This window comes from Leopardus geoffroyi, chromosome E1 (genome assembly GCF_018350155.1).
Source record: "Leopardus geoffroyi isolate Oge1 chromosome E1, O.geoffroyi_Oge1_pat1.0, whole genome shotgun sequence".
Taxonomy (NCBI): Eukaryota; Metazoa; Chordata; class Mammalia; order Carnivora; family Felidae; genus Leopardus; species Leopardus geoffroyi.
Genome location: NC_059330.1, coordinates 58,900,945 through 58,926,889, shown reverse-complemented (window position 1 = coordinate 58,926,889; position 25,945 = coordinate 58,900,945). Strand labels below are relative to the sequence as shown.

Genomic DNA, 25,945 nt, shown 5'->3' with positions numbered 1-25,945 from the left:
GGCTTCCCGCCTGTGACCAGCATGTGAGAGAAGCAGCCCCTGTCAGCCAGCCAGCCTCCTAGGTTGCTGGAAAACTGCCGTGTCCTCGGAAGCCTTTCCAGGGAGCCCCCGTGTGCAGAGGACACATTAGCAACGTGACCTTCCAGATCCAGGAACCCAGTTGGACAGCCCCATGAGTGCCTGTGAAGGCCACCACGCATCCTGGCAGTGATCACACTTTCTAGGGCAATCTGGGTGGGCCTCCCAAGGGCAGGCACTTGCTATGGCTTCCCAAGGAAGCCCTCTGGCCAAGCCTCATGCCCGTGCCGACCACACCAGGCACACAGAAGACCACACGACCACTGACGCTGGGTCCAGCCACTGTGCTGCCTTGGGCCTCCAGGCCTGAAGCCAGAGAAATAGCCTCGAGGTCCAACAGGCCAGACTCCAGAGCGATCTGCTCAGCGGGATTTGGAAGTTACGTCCCCAGGCCCCAGACCCGCCACCGCCCAGGGTGGGGCCACAGCCACAAGTGGCTTTTGCACGCCAGTGGAGAGGGTGCGAAATCCACGGCAGATTTCCGAGACTGAGAACGAAACCGCAAAAATAAAGTAGCGTGCCTCATGAGCAATTTTTGTACCGATCACGTGTCAGAATGGCGATACGTTAGATATCCTGGACTCGTAAACGACAGCATTCGAATTAAGTTTTACCTGTTTCTTTTCACTTTTTTCTTTCATTTTTTTAAACGTGTATTTATTTTTGAGACAGCGCGAGCTGGGGAGGGGAAGAGAGAGGGGGGCACAGAGGATCCGAAGCTGGTTCCGCGCTGACGTTGGCGAGCCCGACGCGGGGCTCAAACTCACGAACCGCGAGACCATGACCTGAGCCAAAGCCGGACAGACTGAGCCACCCAGGAGCCCCCTGCTTTTCGCTTTTCTCACATGGCGACCGGACAACTTGACATCCCAGAGGAGGCCCATGTGATGTTTCTATGGCACGGTGCAGCCTCGGACCCTCCTGATCACTAGAAAAGTCCCCCGAGCTCCCGGCCCTCGAGAGCGGAGCAGCGCCTCTGGCTCCCACCTGCCCAGTGACCCTGAGCAGTTCCTGCGGCTTCTCTGAGCCTCGCCTTCGTCCTCGGTAAAATGAAGCAACCCCGGTCCTCCTGGGCCCGCTGGGGACAATGACAAACAGGACGGCCTCCCGACAAATGCGTTTGGGCCTACATCACACTCACCCCTCACGGCCAACGTCACTGTGTATTTCACATTTTATGCATTTCTTTGAAAAGAATTGCCACATGTGTGCCTACGTGCCTGAGAGCCCTGACCTTTCACCTTATCCCCATTTCACAGATGAGAAAACCGAGGCTCAGGTGCTGACTACGAGGCCTCACACGGCAGCTGAGTGTCAGAGGCAGGATTGTAAACACCTACCTCCCAGGTCTGAGCGGGCCGGGGCCGGAAACGGTGTGGTGGGCAGGCTTCCCAGCTGGGAAGGGGCTTCTCCAGGGGAGCAGGGTGACAGATGGGGCTGGAGAGGAAGGGCCAGACGGCAGGTGGGTGCCAGGAGGCCTTTGGTGCCCAGACGAGAGGAACTGGGAGGTTCGGGCACCAATGAAATGAGGGGCGCCTGGCTGGCTCAGGTGGTGGAACACGTGACTCCCGGTCTCAGGGTCATGAGTTCAAGCCCCACGTTGGGTGTGGAGGGTATGGAAAGAAAGGAGAGAGGGAGGAAGGAAGGAAGGAAGGAAGGAAGGAAGAAGGGAAGGAGAAACAGTATTTGGGGCAGATTCAGAGAGGCCAGAGCTGTGACAGGTGCCCTAACCCAGGCATTTGGAGATGAGGGCGGGACCCAGGGCCAGAGGGAAGGGCCAAGAACAACTCCAAGAGGGATATCTGCCCAGATCTTTCTCTGGACATACGTGTTTAGGGGGGCCCTGCAGGGTTTTAAGGGCTGTGCCGTCACTTAAAGACTTCCTCATCTTGCGCATTCAGGACAGACCCCTTCTGTGAGTCCCCACGTTCTCAGGGCCGGGCCGGAGCCCCGTCACCCGCAGACGGATGGATAATAAGGGAGGGCTCACGGGCTGGGCGTTGAGTCCTGAACGGACTGTGAACCACGGCGCCTGGCCCGCAGCAGGCGCTCCGTGATCGGCGGCCCTTCTCTTTCTACCAATCAGAAAAGGCCTCGGACTCCCCGGCTGGGAGCCGGCTGGGTGGTGGAGACAGGAGGCTTTGTGTTAGACACCCCCAGGGTCAAATCCCACTCCACCCCCAAACCCACTCGGCTCAGTCGCTCACAGAAGCCAGAGAGCAGAAGTCAGCGAAGGCATCGCCAGGGCCGTGCTCCCCATGACGGCTCTCGGGGAGCACCCTTCTTTGCCTCCTCCGTTTCTCAGGGCCACAGGCGTCCCTAGGCTGCTGGCCGCGCGGTCCCAGTCTGCCTCTGTCCGCAGGAGCCTTCCGCTCCAGATGCAAGGAGAATGTCTGCGCGCGTCTTCTCCTTGTCTGTCTCCTAGGAGGACATTCGTCATCGGCTGTAGGGCCCCCCCCCAATCCAGGATGACCTCATCTCAGGATCCCCACCTTAATTACAGCTGTAAAGACCCAGGCGGACGTGGGGGGACTATTATTCGGCCCATCGGAGGCCACCTTTGCTGCTCCCCCAAGTTCACATCCGTCTCCTGTGCAAGGTCATGAGCTGTGGCGTAAGTGTTCAACTCCCTTTGCCTCGGTTTCCCCCACAGAGCCGAGGAGAATAACGACCTCCTCGCGCCGTGGGCTTCAGTCACAGAGCCCCGCCTTCTAAAACCATAAACTCTGTGACAATGGGGACTAGTGTCTGTTTAATTCACTCCAGACCACCCCACAAACCCCAGGCCTTCCCGAGGGCTGGCTGCAGGGGCGAAGGCCCAGAGAACGAAAGAAAGCCCCTCGGAGCATGCCATCCAGCCGGAAGGTTCGGGGCTGCCCGCCTGAAGCTGGGTCCCAGCCCTGCCGCCACCTCGCAGAGTCAGGTCCTGACTGCCCGAACGCAACCCTGACGTCCTGCCATCCCAGCCACGTAACACAGTGGGCCCCGGGCCCTCCCACAGGCCAGCTCCCCTGGAGCCCGGTGACACCCTGGCCCACCTCCCGTGGACTCTTAGCCCCCCACCTTGCTCCTCCAGCCAGGGACGGGGTTGTGCATTGGCCCAGCCCTGCCCACCCAGCTACCCAGGCCACCCCACGTGTCCAAGGCTGGCACCAGGCTTCGCGTTAAAAGAACGTCTTCACACACAGTGAGCTGAAGACACAAAGCCCGCAACACAGACGCCCCCATCCTTACCCTGCTCCTCAGATACGGCCGTGTGCCTCCACTCCGACCCCTTCCAACAGGCCAGGTCTCCCAGTGCCCCCCACCCGTGCCCCGTGGCCACCCCATACCTGCTCTGCCCAGCGCTGCCTGGGCTAAGACAGGCTCGTTCTCGGGAACCGAGGACTTCCTGGGACCATACAGACCCTGTAGAGGGTGAGCCAAACGGGATAAAAAGCCTTCTGCCTGCACCAGGGGTCGCCCATCAAGGCCAGCAGAGCAGCGGGACCCCAGGGACTCCAAGGGCTCCATGGGCCCCAAACGTGAGGCGCCTGAAGGTCTGGAGCTTTCTGCTGGACCTTGAACAACATCTGCTTCTGCAGAGAGCAGCCGTTCTGGCCTCACCAGCCTCCAGGGAGGCATGATCGGCTTCCACGACCCCGGGAACCCTCATCCTGGGCAGGGGTTCCGACCTGGGCTTGGCTGCCCGGATGCCCCCTCGTCCTGACAGCGATCATAAAAACAATACAGGTAAGAGTAATAACGACCGTGAGTTGTGCCTCGCTCCTGACAGGCACTGAGCAAAGTGCTCCGACCCAGTTAACCTCTGTGACTGCCACCCGTTTTATCATCGGCCTCCTTTCCAGGACGGGGACACTGAGGCACAGGGCAAGGAGTCAGTTGCTCGAGGTCGCAAGGCAAGTAAATGGCCCAGCGGGGGTGCGCGCCCGCGCAGCCCGGCCCCCGGAGTCTGTGTTCTTTACCTCCACTCTCTGTTTTTGGTCTTTGAATCTTCACGTCCGTGTCCTTGGAGGGGAGACGGACTGCTGAGGTGCTTCTCAAAAGAAACCAAGTAGAGAGAAGGCCTCCAGGAGCCCTAGGCGTGTCCCCTCAAGTCCAGAGCCTTGTCCCCTGTCCAGGCCTGACCCTGTTATCTGGCTGGCACGTAATCATGTCCCCACTGCTCTGCTTAAAAACCTCTAAAGGCCTTCCACAGCAATTAGATCAAGTGCACACTCCCAGTCACAGCCACCCGGGGAAACCGCCTTTGTCCCTTCTAATCTGCCCCCCACCCCCGACACCGTACTCACTCGGCTCACGCGGTTCGCACCCCTGCCTTCATTCTGGTCCTTGAACACACTCGGTCTGTGCCTGCCTCAGGGCCTTTGCACCTGCTGTCCCCTCCCTGGAACAGCCCCCCCAGCCCCCATCCTTACCTGCCTGGCTCATTCTCGATATGCAGATCATAATTCACATGGGATTTGCCCAGTGAGGCCCTCTCTGACCCCCCAATGCGAAGCATCTTTTATGCAAACACACTTAAAGAACCAAACAACACAGAAGAATTCTTTCCTACCGCAAGAAGGTCAGGGCTGGGCTTGGACCAGCCCCTTGTTGGGTTTAGCAGATACAGAGGCGGGAAGAGTAGACGTGATCCGTGCTGGGAGACGAGGCCCTCTGGTGAGCTGGGAGGACACAGAGAGAGAGCGGCACAGGCAGCCCCCATGATAATGAGGCCTTTGTCCAGGGTCCTGGAGCGGTTTGCCCTCAGGACGATGCCCTAGGAGTCTGGCATCCTGGGGATTTGTGTAGCCTACCTGTCCGGGAGGGGAGGCTGCAGGGTGCCCCCCATCCACAGGCCTGCGTGCTCCCCCCCACTACGGCCCCTCGCAACAGGCCAGATCTCCCAGCACCTCCTCGTGCCCCATGGCCGCCCCGTGCCCACTCGTGGTGTCCCGGTCCCCGGCTCTCACCACCCACGTGCCCCGGGCCTGGCTCTCTCCTCCCGTCCCCTCGCCTTCTTTCGGGCCATCTATGGAGCCGAAATAGTCCTCTCATTTGTCCAATAGACTCCGTCCATTCCCGATAACCGGAATGCCTTCTCTGGGCTGCTTCGTGCATCATATCATTTGCGAGTTATAATGAAACATACAACAGCCTTTCCTGAAAGCTCCATGTGACCGATTGGTTCAGGGGCCGCTTTCGCTGATGTTTCTGCCAAACGCTGGGGCCAGCGGCCGGCCTCTGCCTGCAGTTGTCCAGCAAGGGTGACTCCGGCACGAACGTTAAAAAAAAAAAAAAAAAAGAACATGGCAAGAAAAAATGGTGTGAAATCCTTAGGAGGAAATGAGTTTGGGACACTTGCTGCCTTTGTCCTTAAACTAATTTCTTTAACTGTAAGTGTAAATAATTTAATTTGTAATAACGTCCGTGTTTCACACCTGGGTCACAACGTTTCTGAACGTTCGAGCCATCGGCCCTCGTGAGCCAGGACAAGCCAGCTCGAGCAGCCCGGTGGCGGCGGCGTCTTGTTGGCTGCGGAAATTCTGTTCATTCCACGCGCACTTGACACGCAGGGGCTGGGCACCTCCCGCGCGCCAGGCAGCGCTCTAGACGCTGGGGACGCATCAGAGGAAGGAAGTGAGCGGGACGAGGAGCGTCGGTGGCACACAGGGGACAGTGTCCCTCAGGGGGTGAAGGTGCTGCTGCTGGAAAGAGCCAAGGGAGACTGGGAGCACGGGGTGGGGGTGGGGGCGCGCGTGCCACGGTCACAGTCGTAGGAACAGCGCGCTGAAAAGATGACATCTGGCGCTTCGTCTGCCCACACGCCATCCTGACTGAGGAAGACCCGGAAACCTGGGGGCCGCGTGAGCCACGGCCACGGCCACAGGCACGGGAAGCACCCAGGACGCCAGGGTGGGGCACGCATCCCCGCAGGATCACCCTCCACAAATATCACCGGGATACTTTGGAAAAGTTGGTACGAGGCATTACCACTTAAAGGGGAACTGTCGGCCTCGATGGACGGTGGACCTTGGTCAGCGCGCAGACACGGGTGAATGCTGCCAGATACGGGACCGGAACGGGTCCCATCGCCGACGGGGTTCGATCGGGCTACTGCAAATTTGGGGGGAAGGGAAAAGCTCCCAAGACAGCCTGACATGTGAAGTCTGAATTCTTCAGGAGAAGAGCTGAGGACATTAGGTGGGGACTGGGGACGGGGGTGCTGTGTCTGGTAGCTTGAAACCACGCAGAGAGAGGTTTATTGAATGTATCTGTTCCAGACTGTGGCCACAGCCAGTGCAAAGGCCCTGAGGCTCCAGTGGCTGAAGCACAGTGTGCAAGGAGGAAAGCCAGAGGAGAATAAGGTGACAGGGTCAGGTCACACAGGCCCTTGGTGGCCTTTGTAGGGGTGTTGAGCTGAGGTCCTATCTCGTGTTTGCAGACAAAGAAACTGAAGCGTGGGGTCACCAGGTAGGGGGTGGGAATGTCAAGGGAAGCCCCACGGGTCTGGGTCTGATGATGCTGTTTTCTTGCCACCTCACGGCAGAAGGAACTATCCGCAGGTGTCCAACTTGCCCGGGTCTCCCCCATCCCAACAGCCCCAAACGACCAGGTCTGACGGTCCTGTGAGCCAGACCCCTCAAATCCCTTCTGCCCTGGTGGCTCAGGCGCCAGGGAGGGAGGTGTTATGTCCATCAGCTGTTACAGAGGAGGGTGACTGAGTGCGTAAGCACCCCAGCAGGGAGCGTCCTAGCGGGTTCTGGACAGAGGAGGCCACACCTGCCTTGCCCCATCCCTCTCCTAACTCCCCCTGCCCGGTCTTCTTGGCCAGAGCTGGACGCCTGGCCCCAGGGCCACCATGAAAGTCTCCCCCAACAGGGAGGACAGGATTATCGGGACAGCTGGCCTCTTTTGAGGCTCTGACTGCTGGACGGGGTGACCGGTGGGCTTGGGGCCCAGAGACTGAGACCCGGCAGGAGGCAGAGACCAAAGAGGAAGAGAACTGTATCCACGGAGCACCAGCAGAGACTGGACCCAGTGCTGCCCTGGGCGGGGACGGGGCCAGCTTCACGGCGTGGGATCTGCACAGACCCACGGGGCCTGAGCGCAGAAGGGACCCACGCTGGTATAACGCTGTCATCTTGAGGCTGTTCATAATTTTTGAACAAGGGGCCCCCCATTTTCATTCTGTCCTACAACCCCGCTGGATGTGCCGGGGCCAGCGGGCGGGCAGGAGGACCTGATGAGGGGGTCCCGCCCGGGCAGGGCCCTCTGGGTGAAGGACTCACTCCAGCGAGTGGGCATTCTCTTTGTGTGGCTCCCGGTCACAAGCCGGAGGAGGAGTGTGGGAGGAGAGACGCTTCTGTGTCCGACCTCCCTGCCCTTGGAGAGGTGGGTGCTGCTGGGCTCTGTGGCCCGGGAGACGGGTGCCCAGCTGGGATCCTGTCTGCGGTGCTCTGGGACGGGTGAGGAAGGCCAGAAGCTGGCTGTTTTGAAACACAATTACAGCCAGTCAGACAGGCCTGTTCAATACTCTATTGACAGGTTCACCTTGGCAACCTGGAGCCCGGCTCTTCCAGAAGCACCTCTCCCACACGGCGCGTCTTTGGTCTTAAAGGCACACCTCCCTCCCCTCCCGGCCTGGTTGCTTGACCCAAGGAGGGGCAGAGCCCTGTGCTTTGGCTAGAAGCCGAGGACAAGATGGGGGGACTCTCCCTGCTCCGCCAGCAGCCCCCCTTCCACTCTGCAGTGGGGACCTCCTCCTTTGTGCCCCACCCCCACCCCGGTCTCAGGAACTTCACAGTAAAGCCCTTGCCTGCCTGCTGCTAGACACTCTACCTTAACCCTGGTCTTCCCTGGGCAGGGGCCGGAGGGCGCGGGGATAGGAATCCCAAAGTGGCAGGCAGGTCTAGGCACTCCTCTGTGTGGTTGGAGGGTCTGAGTTTAGGGGGAAGCTGCGGGTCTGCACTGCAATTCGCCAGGCTTCTAACGAGCGACGTGAAAACACCGTCACCGATGCTGTGCAGAAATGACGAGCACCAGGGGCGCCTGGGGGTCTCAGTCGGTTGAGCGTCCGACTTCGGCTCAGGTCACGATCTCGCGGTCTGTGAGTTCGAGCCCCGCGTCGGGCTCTGTGCTGACAGCCTGGAGCCCGCTTCCGATTCTGTGCCTCCCTCTCTCTCTCTGCCCCGCCCTTGTTGATGCTCTGTCTCTGTCTCAAAAATAAATAAGCATTAAAAAAAGATTTAAAAAAAAAGAACAGAAAAGAGATGACGGGCACCAGCTCTACAGACCATGTGCGTAAACACCAGCCCTGCGTCTCTGAAAACCAGAGCCGCTCCGGGGACCCGTCCGGGACACGTGCGGGTCCCACCTCAGAGCACAGAGCCTCTTCCTGCCACGTGCAAGAGCCAGCGGGCATCAGGGGACACCCCAGGTCAGGCGGAGATGCCGTGGCAAGTGATCCGGGGCGAAGGCACCCTTGGTCCAATCGCTTTCACCCCTGAAGCCTGGTATCTGTGTCCATCTGTCCGTCGGCCTGTCTGGGCCTATTTGGAGAAAGAAGACAGAAGTCAGGCTTCGTGCAAACGAGAATGTGTCTTTGCCAGCAGGTAACGGAGAAGGAATTCAAAGAGTCACATCAGCAGGGTGTGGGCGCGAGCGACCCCCGCCTAGCTCAGCGTACATAACAGCCGTAGGTGTCCTCAGGATTCCGAGAAAGACTTCTCTCCCACGTAGGCTCTGGCAGCAATATTTCTCTGGTTCCGTGCAATATTTCGTGGCATCCACCATACTCGTTCTTCATCACCAGCCCAAAAAAGGAAAGCCGCAATCACCAGTAGGTTCAAAAAGAGAAACACCCTTTCTCTATATGGATCTGCCTCCACGAGGCACTGCCATTTTCTTGGAATCAAAAAAAAAAAAAACAAAAAAACAAAAAAACAAAAACAAAACCAGCAGCTTCAAAAGCAACGGGCGGGGGCGGGGGGGGGTGGGTAGGGGGGAGGCGTGGATCCGTTTCTGAACCTTCCGATCCAAATGAGTCAAAGAATACAAAATCACCCCATTATAATCATTACTGTCAAATCACAGGCAATCAGCTCGCAGACACAGGCCAGATGGACATCCGGGGAAATCCACAGAGCCAGAGCTGGGTCTGAGCCCTGCAGACCTGAACCCTTTAAATAAAAGAAGGAAAGAAAGGCAGGCCTTGCGTTATTTCCCGGTGTTCCGTTGCTTTTACACGCTTTTTATCGCAACAGCATCGGACAGGAGCCTGCATTCTGGGGGGGGGGGGGGGGGCAGAGGGACAGAGGGAGAGAGAGAATCCCAAGCAGGCTCCCCACTGTCGGCACGCAGCCCGGTGTGGGGCTCAGTCCCACGAACCAGGAGATCGTGACGTGAGCCGAAATCAAGTCGGCGGCTTAACCAACCGAGCCACCCTGGTGGTCCTCTTTTTCTGATTTTAAAAGAAATTAGGGGAAAAAATTAAAAATAAATAAAATAAATAAAAGAATAAAAGAAATTAGATATACATACAATGGAACGTTATTCAGCTTTAAAAAGGAAGGAGAGGGGCGCCTGGGTGGCGCAGTCGGTTAAGCGTCCGACTTCAGCCAGGTCACGATCTCGCGGTCCGTGAGTTCGAGCCCTGCGTCAGGCTCTGGGCTGATGGCTCAGAGCCTGGAGCCTGTTTCCGATTCTGTGTCTCCCTCTCTCTCTGCCCCTCCCCCGTTCATGCTCTGTCTCTCTCTGTCCCAACAATAAATAAACGTTGAAAAAAAAAATTTTTAAAAACACTGGACTTTGGGGCGCCTGGGTGGCGCAGTCGGTTGAGCGTCCGACTTCAGCCAGGTCACGATCTCGCGGTCCGTGAGTTCGAGCCCCGCGTCGGGCTCTGGGCTGATGGCTCAGAGCCTGGAGCCTGTTTCCGATTCTGTGTCTCCCTCTCTCTCTGCCCCTCCCCCGTTCATGCTCTGTCTCTCTCTGTCCCAACAATAAATAAACGTTGAAAAAAAAATTTAAAAAAAAAAATAATAAAAATAAAAAAAAATAAAAAGGAAGGAGAGTCTGACACGTGCTACAATATGCATGGACCTTGAAGACAGGATGGATGTTCAGTGAAATAAGCCAGACAGAAAAGACGAATGCTGTAGGATTCCATTTATATAAGGTGCTTGGAGGAGTCAAACTCATAGATCCGTGGGTATCGGGGGCTGGGGGAGGGGGAATGGGAAATTAATGTTTAATTGGCACAGAGTTTCCGGTTAGGGGGAGGACGAAGGGATGATGGTGAGCTGGTACAGTAATGCGAATGCACTCAGCACCACTTAAAAATGGGGAAAAATCGCGCCTGCGTGGCTCAGTCAGTTAAGCCTCTGACTTCAGCTCAGGTCATGATTTCACAGTTCATGAGTTCGAGCCCCACATCAGACTCTGCACTGACAGCTCAGAGCCTGGAGCCTGCTTTGCATTCTGTGTCTCCCTCTCTCTCTCCCACTCCCCCACTCACAGTCTGTCTGTCTCTCTCTCTCTCAAAAATCAATAAACACTTAAAAAAAGTTTTTAAAAATGGGGGAAAATGGAGAAAATGGTAAATTTTACATTACACGTGTTTTGAATGTTAAATTTTTAAATAAACCACTTTTACCAAAAAAAAATCAGAACGATTTTTGGGGATCCCTAAAAGCATTGCGGGCCCTGGCGTGCGGGCCTGATGGAGGAGTGTCCCTGCCCAGAAGCACAGGGGCGGGCTGGGCCTGTGTGCACACACTCACACCCTCTCCCAGCCGCACACAGGGCTCCACTCGCCACATTCCTTCTTCGTCAGTGAGTAGCTGAGCCCAGAGAAACAGAACCTCTGAACTTTATCCAGAACTTCGGTGATTATAAATCGTCTCAAGACACAGTCCAACCTAGCCCTTGCCATCCTCAAGGCCACTGTCCCCATCAGAGGAGGACTGGGGGTCCCTTTTGCCTGCTTGGGGCATCTCTTCGGGCTTTAGTGTTCTCCCACGCACAAGACAGGGAAGCATCCCTTACAGGGAAGCGTCAGGCACGTTGAAATGGTGCCATTTGTCAGCCGCTTTTATTTAGTGAGCCTCAGTTTAGGGAAGAGAGTCCCTGGTGGGGTTCCTGTCCCAGGCTCCCCCAGTCACTAATTCCTACCTTAAGTAGGGCTGCCTTAGGGAAACCTGCACTGTAATATCAGTTTGCTTCTTCTCGGCCCTTTGATAGCAGAACAAGGACCTTTGTGATGCTCTTGACCTGGGATTTCCTTCAAAACCCTCGAATAAAAATGTGTATGTATGAAAGGAAGGGCACGACGCAAGGGGCCCGGTGGGGAAACAATGGCGCTCACGCTGACATACGTTCGGTCCTAGGTGTGCAGGGGCTCCTGGGGTTCAAAATCGCTCTGGGTCCCGTGGTTTCTGGCTGGAAAGGGAACAGCCACGCAGCCAGAGCGATGAGGAAGGGAGGGGGCAGAAGCAGGGCGCGCGGGGCTCTCCAGCGAGACCCCCACTTGGCCCTGCGCGCGCTTCCCCCTCCTCGCTCCGGGAGAGGCGCGGAGGGCCGCCCGGGCCAAGGCCCTAGCAGCCCGCCAGCCCGAGGGGAGCCCGCCCCCTAGGGGAGGGCGCAGCGGGTGCAGGCTCCGCGGCTCCTCTGCCCCGGCCCCGCCTGGGCGCCGGCTCGGGCAGGTGAGGCGGTGGCTGGGGCAGCCCCCCACCCCGGGAGCCGAAGGGGATCCCTCGGGGGTCCTCAGAGACCGTCCCAGGAAACGGCCCTGCAGAACGAGTTGGGGAAGGGGACTTCTTGGACAGACCTAGGGGATCCTTCCGGAGGTGGTGTTAAGGGGACACATACTCCTTTCTATCAGGATTGGGGGGGGGGGGCGGGTGAGGGGTAAGAACCGGGTGATCACGTCCGACGACCTTGTCATCCGGGGTGGGGTGGGGGTGGGGCGGCGATGGGGGCCTGGACACGGAGGGACGAAGCTTCGCGGCAGGCGGACTCCACTCCGGAAGTGGGCAAATCGAAGGCCCGATGCAGAATCTATGGGACTTCGGGGGGGTGCCCGAGGCTTTACCACCCGCCCCCGGCCCCCGGGCCCCCCGGTGCAGGCCGAGCTGTGCTCGGTCTGGGCCCTCCCGGCCGCCATCCCACGGTCACGGGATCCCTGAGCAACCCCTCCGTTCGCCCCTCGATCCTTCAGGGACATTCCCCACCCCCCAGATGTCCAGGGGGGCTCGCCGCGTTCCCGCCCCTGGGGATCGATCGGCTGGCTGGCGACGCGCGGCCGCGGCTCCCGAGCCTCCGCCCCCTCCCCCGCTCGGGCTACGCAGGACGCGGCCTCCGAGCAGCGTCCTCGCGGTTCCGGGCCGCGGCCGGGCTCGGCTCCCAGCCAGCCTGGGAGGCGGAGACGCACCGGGCCCTTCCGATCGCGCCCGCCCCGCCACTCCGGGGTCGGTGGGGGGCACGATAGCGAGCCCGGCTTCCCCGGCCCCGCGGCGCCCGGCACCCCTCCCCACCCCCGCTCCTCCCCGCCTCACCAAATACCCTCTCGGGCGCGCGCTTCCCCCTCGGCGCGCCGCCAGGCGGGGAGGGGGGCGCGCGCTGGGCCGGGAGGGGGGTGGGGTGGGGTTGCGCTGCGGCTGGCGACCACTTTGGGGTCCGCCTGGCGATTTTCATTTCAATCCCGGCTTTGCTGAAGCAGCTCTCGTTTGGAAAAAGGAAAGAAAGAAATCTGCCCTGTGTGTGGGCCCCGCTGGGTTCGGGGGGCGCAACGGGGGCATCCGAGAGCGAAACACAGGGGGCGGACGTGGAGGGGCGACCTCGCGGGCAGAGGAGGCCCGCGGGGAGACCTTGGGCAAACCAACCCCAAATGAAAAACACACAGCACGCAGAGGCCGTTGTGAGCGCGCGGCGGCGGCGGCGGGCGGTGGAAGCGGCTCCAAAGATCGCATTTGAAATATGGATCCCGGGGGCGCAAACCACCAGGCCCGCAGGAGCCCCGCGACCCAGCATGCGGCGGGGGTCGGGTGGGCTGCTCCGGGCGGGCCCGGGGAGGCTGCCCTGACGTGGGGAGGGGGTGGGCCAGCCGACGTCGCAGAACACCGCTCGTCCCGCTTTGGCGCCTGCGACCCCCTCGGGCCGCAACGCGGAGGCGAGGCCCCGCGGGCGCGGGTGTGGCCCCCGGGAATGCCCGGGACCTGCCAAGGGGCCACGACCTCGCGGCGCGCCGGGCCCGTTGCCCCGCCCGCGCACCCTGCCCGGCCCTCCCACCGGCGCCCCAGCTTCAGCCCCGAGCGACCGGCTGCGGAGGGACGCGGGGGCATCCGGGGTTTCGCCACCCAAAAGAAAGCCGACCTTTCGCGGGCGGTGTGACAAAGAGCACACACGCGGGGACGAGGACACGGAGGGCGGAGGGGCGCCCTTGGGAACAAAGCCATCCCTGCGAGAGGGTGCGGAGAGGCGGAGTGCAGGGCTCCCACACCGCCTCCCACTCTTCCCCTCCTACCCCCCAGGCACAGCCCCACCGGGTCAGTCACCGCTCAAAATGCAAAATTATGAACGCCAGCGCTGAAGTCAGAGACAAGTTCCACCAACTAAGAACAGAGGGGAGAAATGAGCTCTTGTTAAAGCCTGGGTAGATTTTGTAGCCGTTGTGCTAGTAAATTCTCCCTTGGCTGTTTGAAACCCACCTCCAGGGACCTAGAAAGCCACACCAGCTGGGGAGCTTTCCTAGTGTAGGGCTGGCCGGGGAAGCCACAGGCGGCCCCTTCCCGGCAGAACTCAGACCTGGGCTCCGTGGGCGGGAGGGACCTCTCGGTGCAGAGAGTGTCCCTTCAGGGAGAAGATTTACGAAGTCATTTGTTTCCCTGGGTCGGTGTGGCTGGGGACCCTTCAGGGACCCCGAGTCTCACCACCCTCTGGCCCAGGGCCATTAGAGTCTCCAGCTTCTCCAGGGTCTGCTCTTTCGGCCCTCTCCCCTCCATGAGTGAGGCTGTGGCTCAGCGAGACAGCATTGCTCCTCGCTTGGGGCCCCTGGGGGCCCCTGGGGGCCCCAGCCTGAGGTGGCACCCGGAAGGTTTCTGGCCCTCGGCGGAACCCAGGGGCGCAATGCGTCCCTGGCTGGAAGGGGGCAGCGTCAAATGCGCGGACCCATGACCCTTCTCCGGGGTTCCCCGAGGGGCTCGGGATATCCCGGATCGGAGGCAGGGGCCCCAGCTGAAGGCTCTGGGAATCCCGAGTTTGAGCTCCACTCGCCTTCGGTTCCCTCAGAGGGGCCAAGACGGGGTGGAATGGGGGGGGGGGGGGGGGGCATTGGGAGGTTTCCCAGGAGGGGCTGGTGGGGCGCATCAGGGAAGCCTCCGGGGCGCTCCCGGTTCCTCCTGCACTGCTCCCTCCTCCCCCCCTGCCAGATTTTGTCTATGCCTCCTCCCTGCAGCCCATTGATGTTTCTGCGGTCTGAGCTCCTCCCCACACACGCAGGCAGGTGAGGGGTGGTCTAGGGCCAGGCCAGCCGGAGGTGAGGCCGGGGCTCTGGAAGTTGGCCTCTCTCCATATCCGCCCACCCTCCTCGAGGACAAAATAACCGCGCGAAGGAGCGAGTCGCCGCTTTCAGCCCGCGTTTGTGTAATTCGGACACTTGGCGCAGAAAGGCCAGGAGTGGGGGCGGCCGGGGACTCCCCGGGCTTCTGAGGAGCTTGGGGGCCTCCCCTCCCGCCGTCTGGGGAGCCTGGCGGCTGCTCACACCGCCACACAGACAGCTATAGAAAAGATCCGCTGTGGTGGCCGGCGAGAGCCACCCTTCCTCCCCAGCTCGGCCGCAGGCCCAGCCCGGCTCCTGCGCAAAGTCGCCGTCGGGGCACCGGCTGCCGCCGCGTGGCCCCGGAGGTCCGGGTCCAGAGCAGGCGCCCGGAAGGTGCGGGGGCAGAGCCAGCGGGATGCTAAGGGCAGAGTCCGACGCCCCTGGCGGCGCAGAGGCTGCAGCAGTGAGACCAGGATGCCGCGGAAACACCCACTGGAGACAGATTTTCCAGGGGATTTTCTAGTGAGGGGGCAGGCGGAGTGTCGGGAAGCTCGGCCCCTACCCGGACGATGGGGTTGCCCAGGACAGGGTCGCTGCGGACCTCCCCACACACTGAAAGCGCCTATGGCTTGGCGGCTGGCTCTACGTGTGAGAGTGACTGTCGCGCTGACAGCGCTCCCCGCGCCAGCCTCGGGGACCCTTCCCCTTCCGCAGTTAAGTTGTTCACCCGAGAGCTCCTCGCCCTGGCCAAGAGTGTCAGAAAAAAACGCCCGAAACACAGGAGGAAAACGTTTTCCCTGTGTCCCCCCTGCCCCCAAACTCCGCCTACCCCAGCGTCTATAAACCCCGAGAGCCGCCCCCCCCCCACCCCGCTACCCGTGGACTCTAGGCAGGCGTCGGCCCCACTTAGCCCCAGCCGCGCGCCCCCACCCCCACGCTCCTCGAGGAATCTTGGGTTTGTGCCTCGAGCTTGTCAAAGAGCAGTCACTGCAGACCGAGCCCCTCTCTCACGCCGCCAGAAGACCACCCCCCCCCCCACACACACACACACACACTCCCAGAACCACTCGAAGGGAGGAGCCACGCTGGTCGTCTTGGGCAGCGGCCGACAACGCACCAGGAAAGGCCACCGCCGCAGGAGCTGCGAGGTGGTGGTGGGATAGTGGAGTCGGCGAGTGCGTTCTTAAAGACCAGACTGTCTCCAGGCTTCTCCCGGATTCCTGGGAGAAGGCGAGCCCCGAGCAGGCTTGGGGGGGTTCGCTTCAGTCCCTCGGCCCTCCCCGGCTCTCCCGAGCCCCCCGCGCAGTCCCCACCCAGCATTCCGGGACGTGTGTCAGGGCGGGAGCGGAGACCCGGATGGCTCTTTGCCCGCCCCCCTCGCTCATTCCACTCTCGCTCGGCTTTTGCTCATTTTCTTTCTCCAAGGACGCTCAGCCAAGGGATTGCGCAAGCTTCCTGCTCCCGGTCCTTCAGGGGCCTGGAGCAGGGGGCCCGGACACACCCCAGGGCAAGCGCGCCCCGCGCCTCCTTCGCCCTCTCCAAGTCCCCTCACCCCTCGCGGCGACCCCACCGAGCTCGCAGCCCCGCGGGCGGCGCCCTCGGGAGGCCGCGTGGAGCGCAGCAGCTCCCCCAGCCGGACGCTGGAGCGGCACGCCGAACGCGCCGTCTCGCCGCCGGAGGTGCTAAACTTCACACTCAGCGTCTTCTCAGCCTGCGTCAGGAGGGCCTCGGCTCGGCTGGCTGTCGGGGACCAGGGACGCAAAGTCCTGCCGAACGCTTGGCTCCTTGGCCATTGCATTCAGCTCCCCTTTGTGCGGCCTCGATCTGCCCCCTGCTCAGCCTGAACCTCTTCTCCGCCCTCCCCACTCTCTCCTTCGATGCCTTTGCCGGGACCCCACCAAGTCCCCCTCGGTCCCCCGCCCAGATGTGGACATCCCCTGCGCCCCCTCTGTGGTCTCCCCCTCTCGTCCTGCTTGGCCTCGGGGGTGGGGGCGGGGGTGGGGAGGAGTCTTTGCTGGAAACTAGGCTTCCAACCCCTGCCCCACCGAGGAGAGTGCCGAGGGTACATTGGGAGCCTGTCAGGATCTGGGGTGCGATCGATCGGGACTCCGAGCCCCCTTCTTGGTAAGGTGCCGGAGCGCTAGGGCCCCAGACTGGCCGCTCCCGTCCTCTTCTTCCTCGTCTCTTCTTCCCGGTCTCCCTGGCGATCCTGTGAACTCCGTCCTCCCTCTTCTCCCTGCCCCTTTCTCTCCCGTGCCTCGCCTTCCTAGATGCCGGGAGCCTCGCGGGGCGGGGCACGCAGGGCGGGGGGCCGCGAGCTGCCCCTGCCCCTATTCCGCCCCCTGCCGGCGGCTCCCCGCGTGTCTGCACATGACGCAATTCTGTGCAACTGGAAACGGCAGTGGATGCTTCCGTGGCCCCCAGCAGGGGTCCCTGGGCGGTGCACACCGAGAAAGAGGCGGAGGGGCAGGCCCAGGCGCCGAGCTGCGGGCGAGGGGTCGCCGCCGAGCCCTCCCGGCCCTGTCAAGCTCTCCACCCCCCCCCCACCCCCCCCCCCCCCGCGCCCTCGGCCCGACACACCTCTCCCGCCGGGTCCCGCTCCCTCCCTCTCCCGGGCCCGCCGATCCCTCCCCCTGCACCTCCCCGGCGCCCTCCTCCTCCGGCCCCCTCCCGCGTCCTTCCTTCTCCCCCCGCCGCCCAGGCCCGGGGCCTCCGGTAGGCCCGGCTGCGCCAATCCCGGCCGCGGCCCGCCCCCTGACGCCGAGCTGGGCCCGGCGAGGCCCCGCCCGCTGACGTCCGGATTTGCATGAGTTCTTGTGCAGCCGCGGCCCGGGCTCAGTTGTCTGAGCGAGCGCGAGCCGGGAGTCGGGGCGGGCGCGGGCAGCGGCGGGCGGCCGGGCTGTGCAGGGAGAGCGGCGGCGGCGGCGGCGGCGGCGGCGGCGGCGGCGCGGGCGGCAGGGGCGCCTCGGCCCGGGGCGGCAGCGGGGCGCCGGCAGGAGCCAGCAGCGTCTGCAGCCGCGCCGGCCGCCCGCGCCCCGGCGCGCTCCGGCTCGGCCATGGAGCTGCCAGCTGTTGGCGAGCACGTCTTCGCGGTGGAGAGCATCGAGAAGAAGCGGATCCGCAAGGTAGGGCGGCGCGGGGGCGGCGGCGAGGCGGCGAGGGAGCGGCGGCCGGAGCGGCCCGCGAGGAGGCGGGGAGGGGGTGGGGAGGCTGCGGGCCGGGGCCGGGGATCCCGCGGAAGCTGATGGAGTGCTGTCTCTTCCCCCCTCAGGGCAGAGTGGAGTATCTGGTGAAATGGAGAGGCTGGTCCCCCAAGTAAGTAGCGGCGGAGGGGCGGGGGCGCGGGGTGCCGAGGCGCGGGGCTCCCGGGCTCCGGACCGCCGAGCTGGTGGGGTGGTGGGGGGAGCGGACGGGAGGCGGGGTGGAGGTGGGGTGGAGGGAGGAGGGGGTGGGGAAGTCGGTGGCAGGCACTGGGGAAGCCGAGCCGCCGAGCCCGAGCCCGGCGCCCTGTGTTGTGCTCCGCTCTCCGGGAAATGCCATCACTAATTTATGCACTAAAAGGAGCCGGAGGAGCTGGAGAGACGCGGGGCCGAGCCGGGGAGGCCGGCGGAGGGAGGGAGGGCGCAGGCACTGACTGATGTGCAGCAGAAAATGGCTCCTTTCCCCTTTCCCTCCACCGAACGGCTCCATATTGCAAAACCAAAAAAAAAAAAAATTAAAAAGCGACGAAAATGCAATTGTGTGCCTCTTCCCTCCTAGTGGTGCGGGGAGAGGAAGAAAAAAGGCAGAAAATGTTGGGAACTGTCACTGCGGCGCTTTTGGTGGGGATTTTTTTTTTTTTTTTAATTTGAAATGCGAAGGCACCGGATGGAGACAGACGCGCAGGCACACGCACACACACACACACACACGCGCACACACACACACACACAGAGGCATATTTTTATATTGCTGAGTATTTGGGGGTGCTTGCCTGTGACACCGGGCTCCAGAGCTGCGAGGGGGGTGTTGGGGGGGGCCGCTTGGCTGACGGTGATCGGATTAGGGGTCAAATGGAGAACAGCTGAAGCCCTCGAGGAGACTCGGGTTGGGGAGAGGAGGGGGGGACTGCGACTTTGCCTTTCGGCTGCTTTGCACGCAGGGTTCCTGGTGAGCAAAGTGGCTTTGGAACATGTCGCAGTAACATGCTTAAAATTCTTGACAACTGCAAAATAAACTGCTAGTTTCATTTTTCTTACCCCTCCCCTTTCTTCCTGCCCTTGTGTGTTTATTTTGACTTGAGGGGGGGTTGTCGGGGACCGTGTCAGGCCTGCAGAAATCTACCCTCCACCCCCCACATCCACAGCTAAATAGCTTTCGGTTCATGGAGACAGAGTGGGGTCTTATGTCATTCCCCACCTGGAGGCTGCAAGGCTGGCTCGGTTTTTTTTACGCCGTGTCGCCCTCCCTTTTCCCTTGCAAGATATAACACGTGGGAGCCGGAGGAGAACATCCTGGATCCCCGGCTGCTGATCGCCTTCCAGAACAGGTGAGCGTCCCCCAGCCGCCGCGGCCCGCAGCCGTGACCGTATATGGGAGAGTGGGAAAGGGGGCCACGCGGCGATGGGAAAGAGGGAGCGGGGTGGGGGGGGGCGGGAGCCCCCTTCCCCGACGGGCCTGCACAGGCAGGGCTGCGGCCTCGGCTCTGCTAACCAACGTCCTTGGCGGTTGCGGCAACCCGGGGTGGGGGCGGGGCGGGGCCCGGAGAAGGCGAGGCTTGTGTTTTGGGGGAACTTCGAGAAGGGTGCGCGCGGGTGGCCCTGCCGCTGCCCGGAGACCTCGAGGCTGCTCCTGGCTCCCCGCGGGCCCCCCTCTGGTCGCAACCCTGGAGCCCCACCCCCAGAGCCTAGGTGTTGCTTTCCTGTAGCCACTGGCCGCTTGGCAGTAGCCCCTCGCGGGGCAGCGCCGAGGGAGCTGGCGTTGTGAAACCGCCGGACGTCACGGAACTGAGCTTAACCTGTTGGGGGCTGGAGAAAAGTTGAGAAGGCCTTAACCACCCCCCCCCCCCACACACACACACAACCTTCGACCCCCTGGGAGCTTGGGATCTGCAGGGGGTAGATTCTGTCTGGTGCCGGGTGCCCTTCACACACACACACACACACACACACACACACACCCCACTGGGCCACTTGGTGGGTGTCCATCCCCAGCCTCTGTGCAGGGGGAGCTGGGCCCAAAGGGAGTGTGGGATGGGAGCTGCCTGGTGGCGGAGGGGTGGCTTCTGACGAGGGGCTCATCCTGGTGCGCACAGATGTTTGTCACGCTGTAGCTGCTGCGGCTGGATTCACCGCCGGTGGCTGTGGTTCTCTGTTTCGGGGAGGACGGAGGGGGGGGAGGGCGGGTGAGAAGGGGAGGAGCGGTCGGAGTCCAGGAGCCCGGCCACCCCGCTGCCTTCCATCCCCCCCCTCCCCCTTTTATTTTGCATTATTTCCTGTGGTGCGTTTGGCGCTAAAACTGTAAACTCTAGACCCTGGGAGAGAGCCGCCGGCGGGGAAGTTGCTCTCCCGCGACGCAGGGGGGCGCCGAGAAGGGATCCTGCCCCGGTTCCACCTGGGAGTTCACCACCCTGTAACCATGTCAGCGGCTGATGCCATGTTGCATAATGGGTCCCCGAAGAATTAAAACGCAGGCTGTTGCAATGCCACGCAACTTTGGAGTCAGGCCCCGGCCCCAGCCCCTAGGCATGGCTGAACTCCCCTGGGTTAGCCCACGGGCAGGAGGGTGCCTGGGGTCGCTGGAGAGCGCGTTTATGACCCGGGAAGGGGTTGCAACTTTAGCAAACGCTGGGGAGGCACCCCTTTCTCCCGTGGAAGGCTGGGGGCGGTGCTGGGACGATCTGCCCCCCACCCCCAGCCTCGGGTCCCCCTCTGCCAGGCCGCAGGCGGAAGCCTGGCAGTTGTATTGACCAGTGCCACCTCTGGTGGGCTTTATTAATTATTGGGAAACCGAGGCAGCCGGGAGCCCAGCTTCGGCGAGGAGGAGGTGCTTCTGCGCCCCGCCCCGGCCCCGCCCCGCCGCTCCGCCCAGGCCGACCCAGAGCCGGTTCGCCAGGTGGCTGCGAACCTGGCCAGGCCGTGGCCTCGGCTGCCGGCCCCCGCCCCCAGCCCCTAATTGGCTCATTTGCCGCCGTGTAAACAAGGGCGCAGCCCCTCCCCCTGTTTAGTGCCTGGCCTTTAAGAAAACGAGTCCTCCCTTCTGCCGGCGGCACTCGCTATCTGAATCTTAATGAGGTCATTAGCATCCGTGCCTCCGACGGGGTGGGACACTTCGGGCGCACACCTCGTTGGACTCGTTTGCACCCCCCGGGACCCCCGCGCCCACCTCACTTGGTGCAGGGCCACAGGCCCAAAGCGGTGGGCGCCCAGCTGCCGCCTCCCCGACCTAGAGGCCAGGCTGCGCGGGTGGAGGAGGGGGGTGCCAGTTCAGGTGCGGCTATCGGGCGTGGGGGAGCCCTTCCTGGAGGACCCCTTGGTCAGATGAGGGTCGGTGTGAGCACAGAGTGGGGCTCTGGGACCCGACCGAGGCGCCCAGCTGGCGGCACAGGCGACCTTCTGCCCTGAGCTCTCGATCCCTCCGGGTCTTGCTGGCCTGGCTGCTCGGGGAAGGGGGGGTGGGGGGAGCGAGGGTCACCTCAGGTTGGACACAGCAAGAAGGGAGGTGACCCCGAGGCTAATAGCGCTGCCCTCTGTTCCCTCCCCCAGGGAACGGCAGGAGCAGCTGATGGGATATCGGAAGAGAGGGCCGAAGCCCAAACCGCTGGTGGTGCAGGTGAATATACTCGCTGGTCCTAGGGCTGTCCACTGGTCTTCCCCTTGACCTTGACACCTGAGCTGCCTCCAGGCCCAGAGGGCAGGGAGAGTTCCTCCAGAGCACGCAAGTGCACTTCCTTTCTACTTGACCTTCAACACACTGCCCCTGGAACCTAGCTGCTGACCCGGTGGGGGCTGGGACACTCCTGACGCTGGAGGCATGCTCTGGGCCTGGCCTCGTCCCTCTGCTCACCTCCCCCTCCCCCTCCCATCCCCGCCTCGTTCCCCCAGGTACCTACCTTTGCCCGTCGCTCCAACGTGCTGACTGGACTCCAGGACTCCTCCGCCGACAACCGCTCCAAGCTGGAGCTGGGCGCTCAGGGCAAGGGCCAGGGCCACCAGTACGAGCTCAACAGCAAGAAGCACCACCAGTACCAGCCCCACAGCAAGGAGCGAACCGGCAAGCCCCCCCCGCCCGGCAAGAGCGGCAAGTATTACTACCAGCTCAACAGCAAGAAACACCACCCCTACCAGCCGGACCCCAAGATGTACGACCTGCAGTACCAGGGCGGCCACAAGGAGGCGCCCAGCCCCACTTGCCCGGACCTGGGCGCCAAGAGCCACCCGCCGGACAAGTGGGCCCACGGCGCGGGGGCCAAGGGCTACCTGGGAGCCGTGAAGCCCTTGGCCGGTGCGGCCGGGGCTCCGGGCAAGGGCTCCGAGAAGGGCCCCCCCAACGGGATGACGCCGGCCCCCAAAGAGGCGGTGACGGGCAACGGGATTGGGGGCAAGATGAAGATCGTCAAGAACAAGAACAAGAATGGACGCATCGTGATCGTGATGAGCAAATACATGGAGAACGGCATGCAGGCGGTGAAGATCAAGTCCGGCGAGGCGGCCGAGGGCGAGGCGCGCTCCCCCAGCCACAAGAAGCGGGCCGCCGAGGAGCGCCACCCTCCGGCCGACAGGACTTTCAAAAAGGCAGCGGGGACGGACGAGAAGAAGGCGGAAGCACCATCCAAGAGGAGGGAGGAGGAGGCGCCGGGGGCCGGCGACCCGCAGCCCCAGGACGCCGGCTCCCGCAAGCTCTCCCCCACCAAGGAGGCCTTCGGCGAGCAGCCGCTACAGCTCACCACCAAGCCCGACCTGCTGGCTTGGGACCCGGCCCGGAGCTCCCACCCGCCCTCCCACCACCACCACCACCACCACCACCATCACCACCACCACCACTCGGTCGGCCTCAATCTCTCCCACGCGCGCAAGCGCTGCCTCTCCGAGACCCACGGCGAGCGCGAGCCCTGCAAAAAGCGCCTCACGGCGCGCAGCATCAGCACCCCCACCTGCCTGGGGGGCAGCCCGGCCGCCGAGCACCCCACCGACGTGCCCCCCACCGCCGCCCTCCCGCAGCCCGAGGTCATCCTGCTGGACTCGGATCTGGACGAGCCCATAGACTTGCGCTGCGTCAAGACGCGCGGCGAGGCCGGAGAGCCCCCCAGCGCCCTCCAAGTGAAGCCCGAGGCGCCCGCGACGGCGTCGGCGGTGGCGGCAGCCGCGCCGGTGACGGCGGCCGAGAAGCCTCCGGCCGAGGCCCAGGACGAGCCCGAGGAGCCGCTGAGCGAGTTCAAGCCCTTCTTTGGGAATATAATTATCACCGACGTCACCGCGAACTGCCTCACCGTCACGTTCAAGGAGTACGTGACGGTGTAGCCAGAGGGCTTCGGAAGGGGAAGCGCCATCCCCGCGGGTGGCTTAGCACCTGGTGCCTAGGGGCGGACTCCTCCTCTCTCGCCAGCTGCGGGAGATCCGGGCCTGCCCCCCGAAGTGAGGACGCCCGGAGCCACAGAATCCGCGTCCCTTCGTCCCGCCGTCGTCGTCGTCGTCGGCTCCTGGCTGGGGCCCGCCCCCGGCCCGGCACTGGCCCCTTGCACGCGGTGCCTGCGGGTCTCTCGCCGCCCCCCTCCACCTGCCCCATCCCCGCGCTGGACCTCCCCTCCCCCCGTGGATCTCTGGGACTGACAGGGCAGCCACGCGCCTCGGTCTCAGAGTTATAGTATTATATTTTAACCGTGCTAACTTGTCAAGTGCAGACTTTACTCCCGTTTGTACGTGGTGTTCTTATTGAAATGTATTGTTTGAGCTCAAAAGGCCCGATCATCCCCTTCGGGCTGATATATATATATTTATTTGTAGGTATTTATATATGGAAATATAAAAACCTAGATTTATGGAGTTTCCTCTAGATCCTGTTATATTCTATATCAGACAAACTATTTTCTGTTGACCTTTCTTCCTGTTCATTCAGTATTTCGGTTGATTTCATTCCCTCCCCTTCCTGGAACTGCGATGCCAGGGACCTCGGTATATATTTTTTAATACCGTACACATGGATGTGTTGTTTCTATGTGCAAAAAAAAAAAAAAAAAAAAAAAAAAAAAAGTTTGTTTAAAGGCTAAACGAGCTCTCTAGAAACTGCTGCTACTAGAAATGTCTAAACTATAAGCTTCCAATTATTACCTGCTTGAATGTAAATATTAAATGGAGATGTTGAAGGTGCATTTCGCTGTTGGAGATTAGCGCAGAGGGGAACCTTTGGAGGTTCGGGAGGCGGCCGGACCCCTCTCCCCACCCCTCCTACACCTTAGTCTCGGGGAGGAAACCTACCGAGCCCTGCGCTAAATCTTTGCAAAAGCAAAGTGGCCTGGTTTCGCGGGCAGAGGAGTGACCCTGCTCCCCGGAAGTCGAGAGGCGCTCCAAACGGAGAGGGGAATTCCTGCGGGGGGAGGGGGTGTCAGCGTCGCCCCCGCCCCCAGGGTTTCCAGGCCCGCCGCCGTATCCACCGTGCGGGAGGACCCGAGGATCTGCTTGGGGGTGGGGGGGTAAGGGTGCGGGGGGGAGGGGGCACGGGCGGCGCGGAGGAGTGGGTGGGGTCGGCTCCCCCATCCCAACCCCCCCCCCCCCGCCCCCGGAGCCACACGCCGCACCCGCCTGGCACCTGCTGATCTTTGCCCCCCACCCACCCGGTGCGCAACAAGCCCGGGTGCCGGCCCCGGTGGGGCAGGGGTGTTTTTAATGACGCTGGCCCGGTACGGCAGGTTCAGCGGGGAGGGGACCCTCCCAACCCTGTCTAGCGTCGCCGGCTGGCATCGCTGGCCCCGCCCCACCGAGGAAGCCGCCGAGGCTTTCTCTGCCAGGCTCTCCCCGGAAACCACCAGGCCAGAGGCTCCGACTGGAGGCGCAGCGAGCGCGGCCAGGGCAGGGGCGGGGGGCTTCCTGCATGGGGGAGGGAGAGGGGGAGGGGGAGGCCTGGCGAACAAGGCCTGCTCACCCCTGTTTCCTCAGTGAGCGAGGGAAATGCGGGACCCCACTTCATCCGTCCCGCTTTGGGTGGCGAGGCTGGGGCCCTTGGCGTCGCGGGGCAGGAAGGGGTTAAGGGACCAGAGGGGCCGAGGGGAGTGGGCTGAACACCGGGTCGTCTCCCCCCACCGCCAGAAGCCGCGACTCGGGGAATGCAGCGGCCGGCCGTGGCCAGCTTTCTGCAGACGCAGCGATCTTCCTCCGGGCTGGGGTGGCCGAGCAGGGCCAGGGGCCGCGGGACTGGGGCCCTGGTGGGTGCCGGGCTGCTCCCCGCCTCCAAAGCCCCTCGCCTGCCCGCCCGGGACTGAGGGCCAGAGCCTGTGCGGGGCGCCAGGGCGGAAGAGGTCAACGTGGTTCAGAATGAGGAGGGGGCGGTGGCGAGAGAGCGCAGTGCTGGGAAGGCCAGGGGAAGAGATAGACGGCGGCCAGGAGGGCGGGAGGCCTGAATGCGGACAGTGTGGCCAGTGTTGGCTGCAGGCCACCAGCGGCTGGAGGTGGGGGAGGGGAGGGGGGAGGGGAGAGAGGGAAGGGAAGTTCTAAAAAAAAAAAAAAACCGTTGGGAGTTTCTAGCCCTGGCTTTTGTGAGTTGTCCCTCCCACTACCCCCAGCACCCCAGCCCCCTTTAGAGTGAGTTAAACACTGCCCCCTCCCCCCTCCATGTAATGAATGCCCTTTGCCACCCTGGGAGCGGAGGGAGGGGTGATCTTGACTGCTCCTGGCAAACTGCCTGTTCAGCACTAGAATTGGGCCTGCCGTTCACTGGCTGGTGCACAAAGACGTTCGCCAGGCAGGGATTTCGTCTCCCTGCGCTTCTGGCGGAGGAAAACTAAAAAATCAGGAGTGGGAAGGGGAGCGCCTTGTTGAGGTCTGCACCCTTGGTGACAGGAGTGAACCTTAGCCCCTGGGGGTGCCCCTCCCACCCAGTGGGTGGCCTCTGCCCCGCTGCGCCTGCCTGGGGGAGGGGGGAGGGGAGATAGACGATGGCAGGGAAGGAAAACAGTGGTCCGCCACCATCCTGGGGGGGAAGGTGTGGCCTGCATGTGGCCTGAAGCCCTGGAAGGTGGCAGAACCTCTGGGATGGGTCCTTGAGGAGGGCGGTCCTAGGCAGCGCCTGGAGCCTGACGTCAGAGGGCTGACAGTGGAACAGAGGCCAAGGGGTGGGTCAGGAGGAGCTCAGGGATGCCCATCATGGTGCCAGACCCAA

General features: G+C 62.5%; 1 protein-coding gene across 1 annotated transcript; it reads left to right on the top strand.

The window, feature by feature from the left end:
* The first annotated feature begins 17,465 nt into the window (after positions 1 to 17,465).
* CBX4 (chromobox 4) lies at positions 17,466 to 23,942 on the top strand. Its single transcript, XM_045489774.1, has 5 exons — positions 17,466 to 17,721; positions 17,868 to 17,911; positions 19,059 to 19,124; positions 21,340 to 21,406; positions 21,679 to 23,942. Exons 1-5 carry the CDS (start codon positions 17,653 to 17,655, stop codon positions 23,092 to 23,094), a joined length of 1,662 nt encoding a protein of 553 aa, XP_045345730.1. The 5' UTR covers positions 17,466 to 17,652; the 3' UTR covers positions 23,095 to 23,942.
* Positions 23,943 to 25,945: the final 2,003 nt, after the last annotated feature.